The sequence below is a fragment of the Poeciliopsis prolifica genome, unplaced genomic scaffold, assembly GCF_027474105.1.
Source record: "Poeciliopsis prolifica strain line A6 unplaced genomic scaffold, Auburn_PproV2 SCAFFOLD007, whole genome shotgun sequence".
Classification (NCBI taxonomy): Eukaryota; Metazoa; Chordata; class Actinopteri; order Cyprinodontiformes; family Poeciliidae; genus Poeciliopsis; species Poeciliopsis prolifica.
The window spans coordinates 4,975,085-4,991,510 of record NW_026562382.1 but is presented as its reverse complement, the minus strand read 5'-3'; the positions used below and the strand labels follow the sequence as shown (position 1 = coordinate 4,991,510).

The 16,426-nt window shown below is 40.6% G+C and overlaps 1 protein-coding gene across 4 annotated transcripts in view; it reads left to right on the top strand.

Moving 5' to 3' along the window:
* Positions 1 to 16,426, top strand: part of tbc1d4 (TBC1 domain family, member 4) — a 35,020-nt gene that overhangs the window by 13,949 nt on the left and 4,645 nt on the right. The window contains exons 10-21 of one of the 4 annotated variants that reach the window (XM_055031785.1): positions 1,315 to 1,437; positions 1,970 to 2,029; positions 4,015 to 4,232; positions 4,714 to 4,857; positions 7,864 to 8,021; positions 9,014 to 9,226; positions 10,998 to 11,159; positions 11,275 to 11,433; positions 12,689 to 12,789; positions 12,894 to 13,037; positions 15,642 to 15,801; positions 15,941 to 16,110. In XM_055031785.1, the coding sequence (XP_054887760.1) occupies positions 1,315 to 1,437; positions 1,970 to 2,029; positions 4,015 to 4,232; positions 4,714 to 4,857; positions 7,864 to 8,021; positions 9,014 to 9,226; positions 10,998 to 11,159; positions 11,275 to 11,433; positions 12,689 to 12,789; positions 12,894 to 13,037; positions 15,642 to 15,801; positions 15,941 to 16,110 (1,812 nt within the window). Of the gene's footprint in view, positions 1 to 1,314; positions 1,438 to 1,969; positions 2,030 to 4,014; positions 4,233 to 4,713; positions 4,858 to 6,360; positions 7,667 to 7,863; positions 8,022 to 9,013; positions 9,227 to 10,997; positions 11,160 to 11,274; positions 11,434 to 12,688; positions 12,790 to 12,893; positions 13,038 to 15,194; positions 15,321 to 15,641; positions 15,802 to 15,940; positions 16,111 to 16,426 lie in introns of those variants that run through there. The other 3 variants (XM_055031786.1, XM_055031787.1, XM_055031788.1) reach the window with 3 other exon arrangements.

Sequence of the window (16,426 nt, the reverse complement as noted above, 5' to 3'; positions counted from 1 at the left end):
TCTCACTGATTATTGTAACGCAGCAACCACACATCATAATTCTTTAAGGGAATCACTATAAATGTTTTAATGTTTTTATTTTTTGTTTTTAGATTCAGGCCATCAGTTTTATACCAACAGAAGACAAAAGGACAGGCAGAGTGATTTAACAGGGCTCACACTTTAGACATGTATTCAAAGCATTTCAGAGTCAGAAGAAGCTTTGAGTATTCACAGATGCTTAACAAGTAAACCTGAGAAATGTGTCCCAAAGAATCATTAACCTCACACATAACGGCGACACATTGCTTGTCAAAAATCCATCAATGATTCATTGGGATTGGGATTGATTTTCTTTTTGCCACAGAGCTGCACTTTTAAAATAAAGAAGTTGTTCCCTTTTCCTCAACTGATTCCTGAAAATAAAAATACAGATCATCTAAACGTCCCTTTTAAAGCTAACAGAAAATATGAGGTTTTGACGAGTTAAGACTAAATTAGAACGCTGCAAATAATCTATCAGTTTTAAATGTGTAGCACTGTCTTTCATCTAGCCAAATCTTTCTGATGAAAAAACAAAAAACACTGCCTCCAGACATGGCATCTTTTTCTAAGTTTATTTCCTGGTATTATTTTAGTTTTATCTAGTAAATGCAGGAGAAACAGATAGGAATATTATGGGGTTCACAAAACTACTTCCAGTTCCTAGAAAAAGGGCCCTGCAGTGGAAACTCAAAAAGAACGAGATGGGCAGATTTTCAGGAAATCTAACTCATGACTATCTGTGTTTTCCACAGCTGATAGTTTTTTTTTTTTTTTTTTTAACGAAGTGGAAAAGTTCAGGGTATATCCACTCATAGCTTTTTTGCACAGCTGACCGGCAGCTTCCAGCAACAGAGAAAGGAGAAAATAGATTTTTTTTACACCACTAGCTTAGAGAACGTCTTGCTCTGTCCGTCAGGTATTATTAAGAGAAGCCCTATTACCAACCATCGAGTCACACACCTTTTAATGTTACTGTTGACAAGTATCCTAACCCTTATAAAAAAATAAAAACAGCACTAAGCTTTGAAACTTGCAGACATTCCCTTATGTTTGGGAAAAGTTTCTGTTAAAAATGTTTCTAAATCTAGAATTTAATTGAATTTAGTCTGTAAAGTTTGGAAACTTTCGAAATGCTGGGCATAAAAAAAAAAAAAACTAGAAAAAAATGGAGTGGATGTTAACCTTGGCAACTAACATTTGCTTCTCACTTTTACACGTCTGATGCTTTTCTTACCTAAAACGGCCACCGTTCCCACATCATTTAATGATGATTTTCCTGATGTTCTGCAGAATGCAACAAACAGCACAGCTGCAGGAGACGGCTCAGCCACCGGCAGTCGATTCAAACTTGATGTTCTCAAGAATAAAGCCCGCACATCCCTCACCAGCTCTCTGGAAAACATCTTTGCCAGGGTAGGAATAAGTAGAGTTTTTTTATTTGTTATTTTTAGTTCAATCCTTCCTCTTGTTACATATTTTCTCTCCAAGTCTTCTGTTTCTTCAATTGCTCTGCACCTGATTGAATGTAGCCACCTTTGTTTTTTTTTGTTTTTGGCCCCCACCCGGCTCAGTCTCTGCTTGTTTCTGTGTCGCGCTCATCCAAAGGGATTTGGATTGACCCATATCTGCCAGTGAGACAACACAATAATTCCTTAGTGAAGGGATCCAGGCATTCAGAGAGTCTCTGCTGCCATCTGTTATTATCTCTTAGACCTTAGGTCAACAACCGCACTGAATGCTATCAACTCTGAAAACATCTGCCCTTGTTGTGTCTTCCCATTTCAGATTTTTCTTACGACTGTGCATTTCTTCGATTTTTGGCAGTTTTATCCTTAAGAATTAAAAAGAAAACAGTTACGTCATATTAACCCTAATTGTTTATTTTATCAAACACTTGTATCTTTTCGCACCGTGTCTCACGTTGTCCCTTGATATCTGTCACCAGGGTGCCAGCAGAATGCGGGGCCGCTTGGGAAGCATGGGAAGCATTAGCAGTTTCGAAAGAGTAAGTGTCCTTGAGAGAGAAACTTGAGAATTCCCAGAGCGTCTATCAGGGGATTCTGGGAATTCCCACTTCTTTTCTTTTCTTTCTTTTTTTTTTTTCAACCCGCCAGCTTATTAAATCCTATTATAGTGCAGCTTTGCCATGAGCATCAGAACTAAGTGTTGGATTTGCTTTCTCTCCGGGGCTCTTCGAACTTGAAGACGCGATTTTGCTCCGCATTGTTTCCAGATGCCTTTCAGATTAAAGGCCGCTGGCCGAGAGGCCGAGCTGTACGGCTGACCGGGAATGTGTATACGGAGGCGTCAGCGAGCTGCTTGTAACTAGCGGCTGAATTTTGTTGCCGTCATGCAGAATGTGAAGAGAGTATGAAACAAAGTCCCGTTTGCCCGTCAGTGTGACGTTAAGAGGATTTTGTCCGTTTAGCACAGGCCTGCTGCAGCTTTCAGGACTCGCATCGAGGTTGTAAAAAGCATTCAGCATGACTCGATCAAACCACAGATACAGGATCGTTACTGCTGACCTAATTAATTTAATCTCAAAATAAGCACTTAAAGCTATTAAATGATCAGATACATATGAAGAGAGGATATAAGTGAGTCGTAGTTTTTTTTTTTTTTCTTGAATTTATGACGTACATTTTAAATGTGTTTTAGTTGCACATAATGTTAAAGTATTTGCAAGTGTTAAAGTAGTTCAAAGCCTGCAGCTTGTTCTAATAAATATGACTTTATTTGTGCATGCAGGCCTTTGGTCACACTAGTCCTGATCATTTTTAAACGGTTCCTTCATTTCTGGAAATACCTGAAGGGTCTACATCAAGAGTGTCCGTTTGCGGCCTTCCGAGCAATTTTTAGGGGATCCATTCGAGAACGGGTTCATTAGAATCAAAATGGTAGTTGCAGTGCTGAACAACGGCATCGCTGAGTTGAGTTTTCCTCCTGGTGGAGTTTGTTCACCAGCGGGAGAACGTTTCTCAGAAATCTGCAGAATAATTCTCGGCAGTATCTCCAGAAACGCAGCAGAGCCTCCACTTCAGATCTGTCGATGTGACCCAGTTTGCCTTCTGCTTCAAACTCTTCATATCATATTTAGTAAAACTGGAGCTGCTGGGTTGAGGAAATTCAGACTCCATTCATTCTTTTATCGTTGCTGCATATTTTCTACCTTCTCAGAATCTGTGAGCCTCCACAGATTTATTTTAGTTTTTGCCTTGCATACTTCAGTCAGATTTACTGTTCCTCAGAAAAATCCTTCGTTACCCAGTAGAAGACAAAAGAAATGCTTTCCCAAGTAATGTTGTGCGGGTCAGATAAACCTGTTTGCATCGCAAATAGATTTATGAGGTGCTTTGCGGAGCGCCTCACGAGGATGGGATGTACAAGCGAGCAGGAAACAACGCTCAGGATGTCCATTTGTACTTCAGCCGAGATCCGTCTGTCGCATTGTCTGCTCAGCCTCATCATGACACAAAGAGACACGGGGAGTGAGTTTCTGTTTTCTGCCTTATTAAAGGGCAGTTTATTGTGCAGTTCTTGCTCTGCACTGAACTGGAAGTGGTTTGTGTTCATAGATAGGAACTGACAGCACAAATGTCACTGCATGTCCAGCGTGGTGACAGGAGTCGAGAGGGAGGTCTCTGCCGGCAGGCGGGAGCAGATTGGAGGGTTTTCGTGCTGACTTGCTACCAGTGAGGTCCTCCCCACCAATCGTGTGCGATGCTCCGAGTCATAGGACATCATCCATTAGAATACAATAGATGTGGGAGTTGTACCAGCAGGCATGAGGCACAGAGTTCAATAGTGGCGAGTAGAGAAGTTTAGCGTGGAGTCAGTTTGATCGTGAGGAAGTAGGTGAGTGCAGATTTTATTTCCAACTTTTTTATTTTATTTTTTTGTGGGTTTGTGTCACTATGCAGAGTATTTTGGCACATCTGCAACTTCAGTGCGGCAAACACGCACCAACATCTTGCATTTTGTCCTAACCAGCAGGATGAGGAGTCTCCTGGTCACTCCCCGCCAGGTTCTCCTCCCGCCTTCCCAGACGACGAGCTGGAATTCGGGCCGCAGTTCCGTCGGCGTGCTCACACCTTCAGCCACCCGCCGGTGAGGAAGCGCATCTCTTTCGAGAGCCAGCCGGCCAACCAGACCAAACAGGCGCCGCTCCGCAGGCAGCACTCCGTCAACCCAGAGCTGCTGCAGACCAGGTAAAACACCTGAAACAGTCGGTCATTTTGTGCATTATTTTTTTAGACCATTAATAAAGGAAGATGAATTATTATTATTATATATATATATATTTAGCAGGTTTAGGAATGAATCTTTTGAACATTTTGCAGTTTTCTTTTGACATGAGCTGTTGTGATTAGCTTTGAGATTTAGTTGATTTTTTTTAACAGTTAATCTCCCTAATCACTTTAAAACTAACAAAATATTCCGCTGACCTTTTGATTCCTGCACACACAATGTAATCTATTTGCAGCACTTTCATCAGTCTAAAATCTGCTCCCCTTGTCCCCCTGCTGTCCTCTGAAACAATAGATTCACTGGTTTCCTGTCAATGTTTTGGACCCACATGCATTTCTCACTGTTTTCTTTTCCTTTATGTAATGTTTGTTCATTATTTAATTTTTTTGTTGTTGTTTGTTTTCATTTTATTTGTGGGCGTTTCACGCCGGGCCCGCCCAGTCACGTGGCCGTGTCCCGAACGCGCAGCATTTCCGAGGGGGAGTCCTCCTTCAGCCTCCCCTCCACCTTCTCCGCTCCCACTTTCCTGAAAAGCTTTTACCAGGGTTCGCTGGGCTCCCTGACGGACAGTGGGAGCTTCAAGAGGTGAGCGGGGAGGAGGGGTATTTGGACCAACCGCCCCCCTCCCTTGCATAAACAGACAGCTGATGATGAAGACTATGACTTCTATGGGATGGGAACAGCTGACCTGTTGCTGGGATGGCAGTAGCCATAATCCGTGTTGGCTGAATCTTTGTAACTCGCAGCTCTACCATCCAGTCTCTTTTTAACTGGATAGTAGAACTTATTGTTCTCGTTTCCTGGATTTCAAGACTTTTCTCTCTTTTTTTTTTTTAACCCACCTCTCGGCTCTGCAGATGGACTGGCCTTCTTCCCGTTTAGAGCGGGATGTTGATACATCCTCCTTCTGTTTCATTTGCATGTGCATCTAAAGCTTTTTGCACGACAAACTCCTGCGTGTTTCACCGAGATGAACGAACGTCATTAACTACATTTCATTCTTCTGACGTGACGGTACTTTGCAAAAACACCACTGAGGCTTTTTTTCCCAGACTAAAACAAAATGTATTTTATTGTAATTTTTGTTTTGTTTGTTTGTTTGTTTTTTGTTCTTCTGATAGACCAACACAAAACGTCACATTTTTGTGGTAATGGAAGGAAATTAGTAACTTGTTTTCAACCCTTTTTCGCTAGTAAAAAGGGTTGAAACTGAGATACGGAGTCAATTCGTGTTCATTCCCTGTGACCAATACTTTCTTTTCAAATATGGCTGTAAGTTATTTTGGATTGTCTCTACCAGCTTTATCTGATAGGAATCTGTCGGGAAAATTCACTGATGAATGAGAGTCAGTTGGTGATAAGGTTCTACAAATCTATAAATTAGTGGAAATACAAATTTTCAAATCATGTTTATAGATAATTTTTAGATCCCCCCTCTTTGCCCCTCCACCATGTCAGGCAGGACAGCGCCCCCTATGACCCAGCTGCCACTGCAGCCCCACAACATAACACCCTCACAGTGCATCACCACGAAGTTGGTGACTGCGTTTTACTTCTTATTTCCAAAGTTCGGTTTCGTTCTTATCCACCTTCTTCTATCCGTTTGCCATGCCTTTGGGCTTTACATCGGCTTCATTCAACAATGACTTTTTTTTTTCTTCCAGAAAACTCAGATCAGAGGATTACATGACTAATACTTGTCCCATCACCAGATGGGCCTCGTCCAGGTCCGTTTTAGGTTTGCAGCTGTAGGCTGAGTCTTCATGATTCCTTAATATTCTCTATGACCTGTCATATTTATGCTAACTTTAAATCACATTCAGGTGAATTCCATTTATTAATGACGTAAATTTTTAAAGCAGACGGTTGCGCTAGATTTTATGTAGAGGCATCAGAGTAAATCACACCTTTCTCATTTTTATTTGTAGGATATATTTCACACCATATGCCACTTTCCTTCCACTTCACAACAGTGTAGCACTTTGTTGTTCATCGGTACCATAAAACACATTGAAGTTTTTGGTTTTAACAAAACAGGATGCAATGGTTTTTTTTGTTTGTTTTTTTTTTTTGCAAGATGCTGCACAATTCAAAATCTAACAAGCTTTGCAATTTTCTTCTTTTTTTTTCTTTCTCATTTTGGAAGGTTGTCGTCGGTAACCTTCGTCTAACCAACGAGTGTTTGGTTTGTCAATGAAAGCAGGATAGACCTGGGTGTGTCTGAGAAGTGGCTTCTGCCTCCTCAGATGTCTGGAAGGCAGAAAGTAAAGGTCAACATTTTCATTATAGATGAGATGCAGCGCAGCGGGCCGCTGTGTTGCGTTACTTCCCTGGAGGTGTTGTTTGCTCTCTGAGCAGCCAATCTTCACGGCAGCTTCCAAAGAATCAAGACGAGCTTTTATTCTTGACCTGCGTTGCTCCCAGATTATGGATCAGATATTTCACCCTTGGTTTTTGAATGTGCTGAATATGACTTGTCCGCTCTGAGGTTTTCTTTCTGATTGTGTTTTAAGACGACGCCCTGCTTGAGTTAACGACAGAGAAACATTAGAGAAAATGTGTCAAGGGAAGAATTTTAAGGAGTGACTGGGGCATGCATGGCCAGATTGTTTGTGTCAGTGACATTAGTCTTGTGCCAAGGTCACTTCCTGTCTCCCATTGCTCACATGTTCAGGCAGGTTTTTATATTCTGAGACTGGTTTTTGATTGCTCAAGCATTTTGTGACTATCAGCAAGAGGTGGAAGTAATTATTTCTCTTTGTTAATTTTCTTTTTAAGTTTTGGAAGTCAATGAGCTGTTTAACCTTTCCCATTAAGGGCTTTAGTTATTTTGAATGTTTGTCGCTCTTTGAATTCATTCTTCAAAAACCTTATAGTGTCAAGAAAAATTATTTACAATGTATAAGATTAAATAAAGAAACAAGAAACTTGACATTTAACATTTTTAAATGTATTTGCGCAGAGTAAATATTGTGCAAATAAATTCCTTCATTTCAATAAAAGATGCATTATGGCATTCAGTTCGAACATTTGACCAGGCGCACACTTTACAGGACCTTCCCCTATGTTTTTTGCTATGCCAAAGACCTCTCCCTTCCCTCCCATGGTCTTACAGGAATGGATTCATAAAAGTTTTTATATAGTCTAGTAACCAGGATTGTGAAAGTTTGCGTCTACCCACTTCTGTCAGACTGTCTAGATTGTATTTCTACAGCTGCGATGTCTGCAAACAGGTTGTGAATGTAAAGCTTTTAAGAAACTCTCATCACTGGTCTCTTCTCCTTCGCTGACAATCACCTTCTTTTTCAGAAAGAACAGAAATGCATGCGCCTCAGCCGTGCCCAAAGTCTCTTCTGTTTACTGCTGCTTCATTAACACGGACACTGGGGAATCGGTGTGTGGCTACTGCTTTTTCGCAGGGTTCAGCTTCACCACTTATGAACTGAACTGTCCAGAAAGCCGGATGAGTTTTCCTGTTGTGCGTGTGTTTGGTTTGTGTCTGCCATTACTGGAGGGGTTGAAGAGAGTTGGCGTAATGTGACACCTGACCCCTTTATCAGGTGTCTCTAACACATCTGTCCTTCCTTGTAGCAATGGAGAAGGCAGAAAAAGGACGCTGTCAAGCTGCAGCAACGACTCTCTGAGCGGAGGTCTCCATCTGACCCCACGCAGGGTCTCCTGGAGACAGAAGATCTTCCTGCGGGTCGCCTCACCCATGAACAAGCCATCTGCATCTATGCAGGACACAGGTGTGGTAACATAATCCTTTAAGCTGTTCTACAAGGAATCATTATGTGCAACATGTAATCGGTGTCATTTGCTCTAATGAATCTGACCAATGTGCCGACAGGAAACTGTTGCATCATGAATATTGTGTGCAAATGTTGTCGCTAGAGTTATTGAAATATTTGTTGCCATTTCACTCAGTTTCACATCAGTTCTCTGAGTAGTGCCCAGAAAATGTTTTCTGCAATACAAAAGTTCTGATTTTAAAGAATATTTTGTTTTGCGTCTCGGTGAGATGTCCTTTTGTAAATCAATATGAAATGAAATATAAATAAATTTCTAAAACTTCTAAATTTGATAAATCTGCACGTGTTTTTAAAGACTGCAATAGTAATTCCAGTTGAATAAATGAACCACAGCAGACGTCTTTGCAAAAGATTATACATTAATGCAGTAACTACTGACAAGGAGTTAACTTTCCTCCCTCCCCTTCAGTGTCTCTAGCCACTTGCAGACCTTGTAACCAAATAGACTCTGTGTGGCAACACGAAGAAGACCACAATGTCCCAAAAAGAAACATACCTTGCCCTAAAGAATTTGAAACACTGATAAAAAACAAAGTCATCTGTCGGACTAATGAACCACAATGAGAGTCATATCCATTATTGTTTGTCAGTGAGACTAGGCAAAAATTAAATAAATCTCTTTCTGATTTTAATTTGGTATCTTGTCTGTGTGTCTTTCCTCTGGATTCTGAAAACATACTTGTTTATTTCAAAATGCTCCATTTTTTTCTGTCAGTTTTGGAATAAGTTAAATTCTTTTGTGTGTGTGAAAGCAGGTTCTTTTACTAGCGGAGAACCACTCCAGACAACTAATCCTAAGTTAAAAGCAGCTATGTGGAGCTGCACTCACTATCCTCTAAAACCTTCTGCGGACTCAACACTGCTAGCAAATCATACTTACCGTTATATGAATTTTAATCACGCGTTCTTCTGTTAACTAACTTTTGCAGACGGCTCTGATGCCACGGAGCTGCTGCCTCTGTCTCCTCGTGCCTCGGACCCAGGTCTGGACCCTCTGCGGCGTCTTTTATCCCCGGCATCTGATCAGCCGGCCGACAAGAAGCCCAAGAAGACAGGAGCCGATTACAGAGCTCTCTGGAAAACTGCCATCCACCAGCAGATCCTCCTGCTGCGCATGGAAAAGGAGAATCAGAGGCTGGAAGGTGAGCGTAAATCTCTTCTCCACCGCACCAAAAAGCGGCATTTTAAGCCTGGAGTGCATTCTTTGCTGGTCACATGAAGGACACATGGTGCTTATGATATCCTCATACTTGCTGAAACTGGAATTACACTTTTGTGCGTATTTTTTCCCCCCTTCACTAATAGTTCTCTTCCTGTTGTTCAGCTTGTAAAAAATCTAATATGCTATATAAAAAGTTTCACTGCACCAGCACGGCTTAAAGACCATAAATCATCATACTTTAACAACCTTTAAACTCTGTTTAGGTTTTATCTTATTGTTAGCGTAATAACATAATTGCCTTAGTACCAGGACTTAGGCAATATATATTTATACTCACATTAATTTTCTTGACTAATGTATGAAAAAAGCTTGGAAAAAAGAGAAGAGCTCGCCTAAGAAATTAGCCGATGTTACCAATTTGCCATGATGTGTTTGAGATCCAAACCTGGATATCAGGGCTCAGCGCAACAACATCCTAAGAGGAAAAGTATCAACAAACTCTCCAGCTTGAACGTGAGACCATAAACTAAATATTTACAACCGATGTTTATTATTCAATGAACGTAGATATTGTTGAAAAGGTAATTTATTCAAACTCAAAACCTTTATTTCTGACAGTTGTGATGATTTTCAGCACATAGGTAATGAAAATGTCATTCTTGAGGTAAAACATCTAAGAAATGGTGAAATAGTGTAGAAATCTAACAGATGTATGCAGTTATTTCAAAACGCTCTGTGGCAATCTCAGTCAGCCACTGCAGTGAATGGCCCCTTGAGACAAAAGAAGAAATTCAGGTCAGTTTGTGTAATTTGTTTGCTCTGGTTCTGACCGGCATTGTTACCCTTAATACGAATCATTGTGTTTCTTCTCAAATTTGTGTCACTGAATTACAGAAATCATATGGTGAATATTAACCTGACGGCAGTGATTGGAATCACTGCCGTCAATCCGAAAGTTGAGCTTAAACACAACAGAAAAATATTTCTGAATTTAAGGACACAGTTGCTGCTGAGGTAGCACCAAAAACAAGACGGTTAATCTACATTATTCGACGGATTGATACGAAAATCATTGAATTTTTGTTTTTAGGATACAATCCAGCTCTCTAAGATGCTGTTCATCAAAAATAAATGACATCTTAGACTGCACTTCTCGATAGACGTATGCAGAATTAGGTCTGCACTCCTCAACAGCATTGAGTGTCTGAACATAATATTTTGATGCATTCACATCTCAAAATACACAAACAAAGAAAAGAGTACATCACTTTAATGCACTTTAATCCAACACCAACACATCTCTTCTTGTTTGTCTGATATTTTGACGTCAATGCTGGTCTGAGGACCAACCTTACAGTGCAAAACGGTTTTCTATAGAAGGTAAGCATTATAACAGAAGCCTTTGGGATCAGGGAAGAGGTTTTGCATGATGCCAGTGGCTAGCTGCAAGAGTCATTCAACTCATCTTTCCTTTTTTTCCCCTGCATGTTACAGTTTTGGCAGTTGGGGTGATCAGCTTTTTTTTTTTATCCTTCCGTTCCCTTCATCACTACGATCAAGTCTTTAGAATAATCCGGTTTCTGTTTGGTGTTATTGTGGCTTTTGTGTCTTGTGTTTCCATCTTAGCTAAAAGGCTTGATGGTCTGCATCCTCTCCTGGCGGTTTTTGCCTGTCCTTTTCATGCCCTCTTTCGCGGAGCGATGTTCAGTCTGTTCCCTTATCTGTTTTTCTTCCTCCCAATTCGACTGAAGCGAGTCGAGACGAGCTACACATCCGCAAAACGAAGCTCAACTACCAGGAAGTGTGTGCCTGCTCCAAGGAAGCTCAGGCGCTCTGGGAGAGAAAGCTAACAGCTCCAGGCCGAACCACAAACCCGCAGGACAAGGAGGACATATACAGAGCCATCTGCCAGGGTGAGAGGGAAGTGCATGAGTTTGTGAGCGTGGACTGAAATGCACTTTAAAAGGCTAATGTTATTAAATGTTACCTCGATTATACTTGATTTATTTAATGTGTTTTTTTCTGCAGGAGTTCCAAAGAGCAGACGCGGGGAGGTCTGGCTACTCCTTTCCCATCAGCATCGGCTGCAGCACAGACTGCCCCAGCGCCAGCAAGCTCCAGACACCCCCTACTACGACCTGCTGAAGCAGCTCACCGCACAGCAGCACGCCATTCTGGTCGACCTAGGTGAACTTGCTCACCGCTATGTGACCTTTTCTCAACCACACGGCCCCCTCTAGGGTTGAACACAACAAAAGGGGAAATATTCTCATCAATGCCCCACTGCAGGCAGAAGCGACCGGAAGACTTAGGTCCTCTTCATCAGAAAACAAAACCTATCAGAGACAGAAATAGAGCTTTCTGCGTGTCTTGTTTAGAAAGTTATTGTGACCGATTTTCCTTGCGGCGAGTTGTGCAAACATTTCTTTGCATTAGGAAGAAAGGAAAGAGATGCGAGGAAGTCGGATGACAGTTGAGCGTAGCTTTCAGAAGCACCTAAAAACAAATGAGGCACATGGAAGTTGACGCTTCTCTTTTTGCTACAATTACAGGAAGAAAGGCATATTTTTTTCTACACATGGAGTGGATAATATGTTGGATTGAAAACGCCAATTCAAATCTGCTGCTGAGCTAAATTCTTGAGTATTTAATTTAATAATTAAATTATTTAACGTAATTAAATCATTAAATTAAATACAACGTAGTTAAATATATATAAATGATTATTTTAAATAATTAAATAACAATTTAGTAGTTATTTAGTTTTCCTTTGGGATTAATGAATAATTTTATCATTTGAGTTTGAAGTAAATTTGGATGCCCCTTACATTTCTTAAGCTGAATACTTACAGTAGCAGAATACAGTAGCAGACATTTTCTCAAAGTTCATACAATACTCCAACACATGGTTTAAATTAGAAATTAAATTCTTTCCAATTCTTTGTCTCAAATTTTCTGAAGTGCTTGTCTAAAATTTGCATGTCTACTTTGCGTTTTGATTTGTTGACAATGCAGCTTAATTTAAAAGTTTATGAACTTAGTACTTGAATTTCACCACCATGAGATTTAAAAGCTCGTGTTTCAGCTGCTTTTTGTGCCACTAGTCTTTAGACCAACAGCTGCTTAGAGGAAGGTGCCGCAGCCAATATAGTCCCTCGCATTATCTATAACAATAAAAGGGTAAAAGCCACTTATATTGTTAGAGATTACCTCGATTTGTTAGATAAAAAATTCAACAGTCACTTCCTACATTAGGCCTGCAAACTGTGCACTGTAAAATCGGCTTTGCTGTAGAACAAATTAAATGGAAAAACTGAAACTGAGGTCCGTCTGCTCAGTGGTGCATAAAATTACAAACTGCGAATAGTTTATGAAGATCTCACACGAAGCATTGTTTTTTTACAACAAAAGTTTGTAGTCGTAAATCCAACTCCCTTCTCAGGCCGGACCTTCCCCACCCACCAGTACTTCTCAGCCCAGCTTGGAGCAGGCCAACTTTCCCTCTACAATTTGCTGAAGGCGTACTCTCTGATGGACACAGAGGTAATCCTGCAGTCCTTTTTGCTCCCCTCACAAAAAAAACCTTCAAAGTAAAGAATCTCTTCAACCTCATTATACATCGTCCTTTTCCTATTTATTCTGCACAGGTTGGCTACTGCCAAGGCATCAGCTTTGTGGCCGGAGTGCTGCTGCTCCACATGAGGGAAGAGCAAGCTTTCGACATGTTGAAGTTCCTGATGTACGACCTGGGCATCAGGCGGCAGTACCGACCCGACATGGTGTCACTGCAGGTCAGCGCGCACACTGATTGGCTGCTTTGACATGCCTCTCGAACAAAAGCCAACTTATGAGTGCGCAGAAATATTTTTAACTGGTGAAGACTTTTGCACTTTAGCGTTATTTTTTCATATTCTCCTGTAGCATTGTCTGCATGTTTAGAATTTTATTTTACTGTCATTAAAGCAAAACATCTTGAAGAACATCAACTATTCTCCGCCATGCACTACTTTGCTTTAGTCTTTCACATAATAAATACAATTGATCAAAGTTTGTGTTTGTACTGTAACGAACTTAGTGGTCATTTTTAATTTCAAGGTTTGTAATTGATTGATCACAATTTAATTGAAGATCATATATTGACAAATTAAGCGACATCTTTAATTCAAAGACCCATTTTGCGGCTACATTATTGAATAGATATAGACGTAGAAGCTGAACATCAAATATATTTGTTGCTTTCAATCTGTTATTTGTATTATTTAACCATCAGGTTCGAGCAAAGCACTGTTATATCTCAGCATTCAGGGAACATTGAAAAAAAAAAAAGAAAAAAAAAACTTCTTTAGAAATCTGCACTGTGGACACTCGCATTAGCGTTCGGTACGTCGATGCTGCTGCAACATGTTTTGCATTTAAATGGCATTTTAGGTTTGAGTAGCTTTGGTTACAGGCCAACTCCTTTATGCACAACGTACACACAACAGCAGCCTCTTCCAGACTCATACTAATTTACTTATTGAGGCAAAGATGAATCCGCAGGGGTCCAAGACAAGAGGCTTCGTCGTCTTTTGCTTTGTGTGCGGATGTTGCTTGTGCATCACATTTAGGGGCATACCAGAAACGCAGATATAAAGTTTCCAGCAGGAAGTTTTTTTTGTAAAACTAAAAAAAAAAAAAAATAATGAGTAAAACTATTTAACACGTTAAAATCTATGTAATCAGTTAATCAAAATTAATACATTAAAGTTCTGGCCCGAAAGAAAATAAATAAAAGAAAATGCTCCAGTGGTATAAATACTTTTACAAAACACTGCAGTTGGGATGTGAACATCGCCAAAGGGTTCTGGTTTTGACCTGTCCTGACCTTCCTGCTTGCTGTTTGGCCACTTTGGACATTTTGTCACAAATACTCGATAAAGGCTGCTGATGATATTGATCACAATAGAATTAAAACTGTAATATTTCATGGTATCATTGAACAAAATAATTTTCCCTCAGTAACAAATAGTGCATTTAAAAGCACTAAGCATTAAGCATTTAAAATTGTTCATTAATGAAATCTATGCCCAGTTCTCCATAACATTGTTCACAAACACATTAAATGCTTAGAAAATAATAGACAGAACCATTTAAGTCTTTATGAGACTGAGGGAAAATTACTCCTTGTGTAATCAAATAAACATTTAACTACTTCTTCGCTTGCCCCTGCATTCATTAAGTGGAAAAGGAAAGGCACAATGTGGTTTGCATTATAATCAGTACTGTTATCCAGTAAATGCACATGACTTCAATTTATTTTTTAAGAATAATGTGCAGTTAGAGCAACATAACAACAGCCCAGAACCCGAGTTTGCACCCCAGCAGTGCAGACCTGCTGCAAAGTTTAAATAGTTTATTCATTATGCCATGAATAAAACCCTGAAATATTTTACTGTAAGAACTACAGCGCCTGGTCCTTTCTATCACCAAAAGTGTAGAAAGCAGGATGACGACACACACCGTTGAGTTTTCTTATGTAATGCCATCACGAGTTGGAGGATATGCTCTAATTCTTTCCGAGTTGATGTTATTTTAGTTTTACTGAACATTTGTCGACTTTGTGGCATTAGTATCATTTTAAAATACTTTTTTACAGATTTGTCTTTATTGGCTTTTTAAAAATTGCTTTTGACAGGAGTGGCAGGTCCAGATTAAATTTTTGTGAATGTGTTTTGAATGCAGAGACACGCAAACAAAAACACATTCACTTCCTGTTTAAAATCTTGCACAGTGTACTCCTCCATTCATTTTATAACGGTCATCTGCCTGCCACCTTTTTGTTGGTGTGACCTACTGTCAGCAGCATGTCTCCACCCCTCCGTCGGACCACACCTGCTCTGTTAGCTCCAGTTAAACATCAGCTGACCTCACCATAGATGAAGCATCGACAGGGAGGGTAATGTTTAATCTCCTCCAGGTAACCGTTCAGTCGAGCAGAAACCTGCTGTTTCCCTCCCTGCAGCGGTTTTGGTCTTTAAAAGACGTTCCCTGACATATTTGTGCTGCTTTCTTTGCGCTTCGGGGAGGAGGTTCAGGTATTGCTTGTCTTCTTTGTTACTTTGAGGAAATTGTAAAAGCAGAGAGTCTAATTTTAGCCCGAGCTAACTTCTGCTTCTCCCGTCTTTGCTGTTTGCTGTCTCATACTGTAAAAAGAGTTATTGCAGCTCATCAGGCGCACGGCCATGTCTGAGCAAGTCCTTAAAGCAACACTGCTTTCACTTTACCAGTGCTGTGGTTAAATGAGGGAGAAAAAAAAAACACCTTCATTGATTCTTAGATTTCTTTTGGAAATCTTGTCTCTTCCTGATCCAGTTCTACCAGTTTGTTCTGACCTGAGGTTGCCTTTTTGTCTCCAGATTCAGATGTACCAGCTGTCCAGGCTGCTGCACGACTACCACCGGGACCTTTACAACCACCTGGAGGAGTACGAGATCGGGCCGAGCCTCTACGCCGCGCCTTGGTTCCTCACCCTCTTCGCCTCACAGTTCCCCCTTGGCTTCGTGTCCCGTATCTTTGGTAAAGCCAGAACACTGTCTTTACCAAAGCTCTCTGATTGCAGCCAAATGCCTCAGCAGAATTACATCTGCTTCACCTCTAGTGTTGTCGATTACATTGACGCTTTTCTGATGCTTCTTCTTTGTGTTTTTGTGGTTAGATTTAGTGTTTGTGCAGGGTCCTGGGGTGATCTTTAAAGTGGCCCTCTGTCTGCTGAGCAGCCATGAGAGGGAGATAGTGGAATGTGACAGCTTTGAGAGCATCGTGGACTACCTGAAAACTACACTCCCCACGCTCACACAAACACAGATGGAGGAGACCATAACCAAGGTACTGTAAGGAATTTAAAGCAATGCATTGATGAAATCATTCCCACAGCATGATTCGGCCACCACAACACTTTACTTTGGGTCCAGGCCAGAAAGCTGAGTTTAGGTTTCATCTGCTGTGTCTCCCAATGGATCATTTTATATTTTCAGTAGGACCCGTCATTGCTTTCCTGGAGAATCTTGAAAAGTCTTGACTGTATAAAGTCCAAAAGAACAATTGTTGAGGTTTTTATTTTGGTTTACATGCAAACTGCATACTTTACCTTTAGCGTGACGCCCATCAGTAGTTTGACTGTGATTCAAAAAGAGCAATGTCA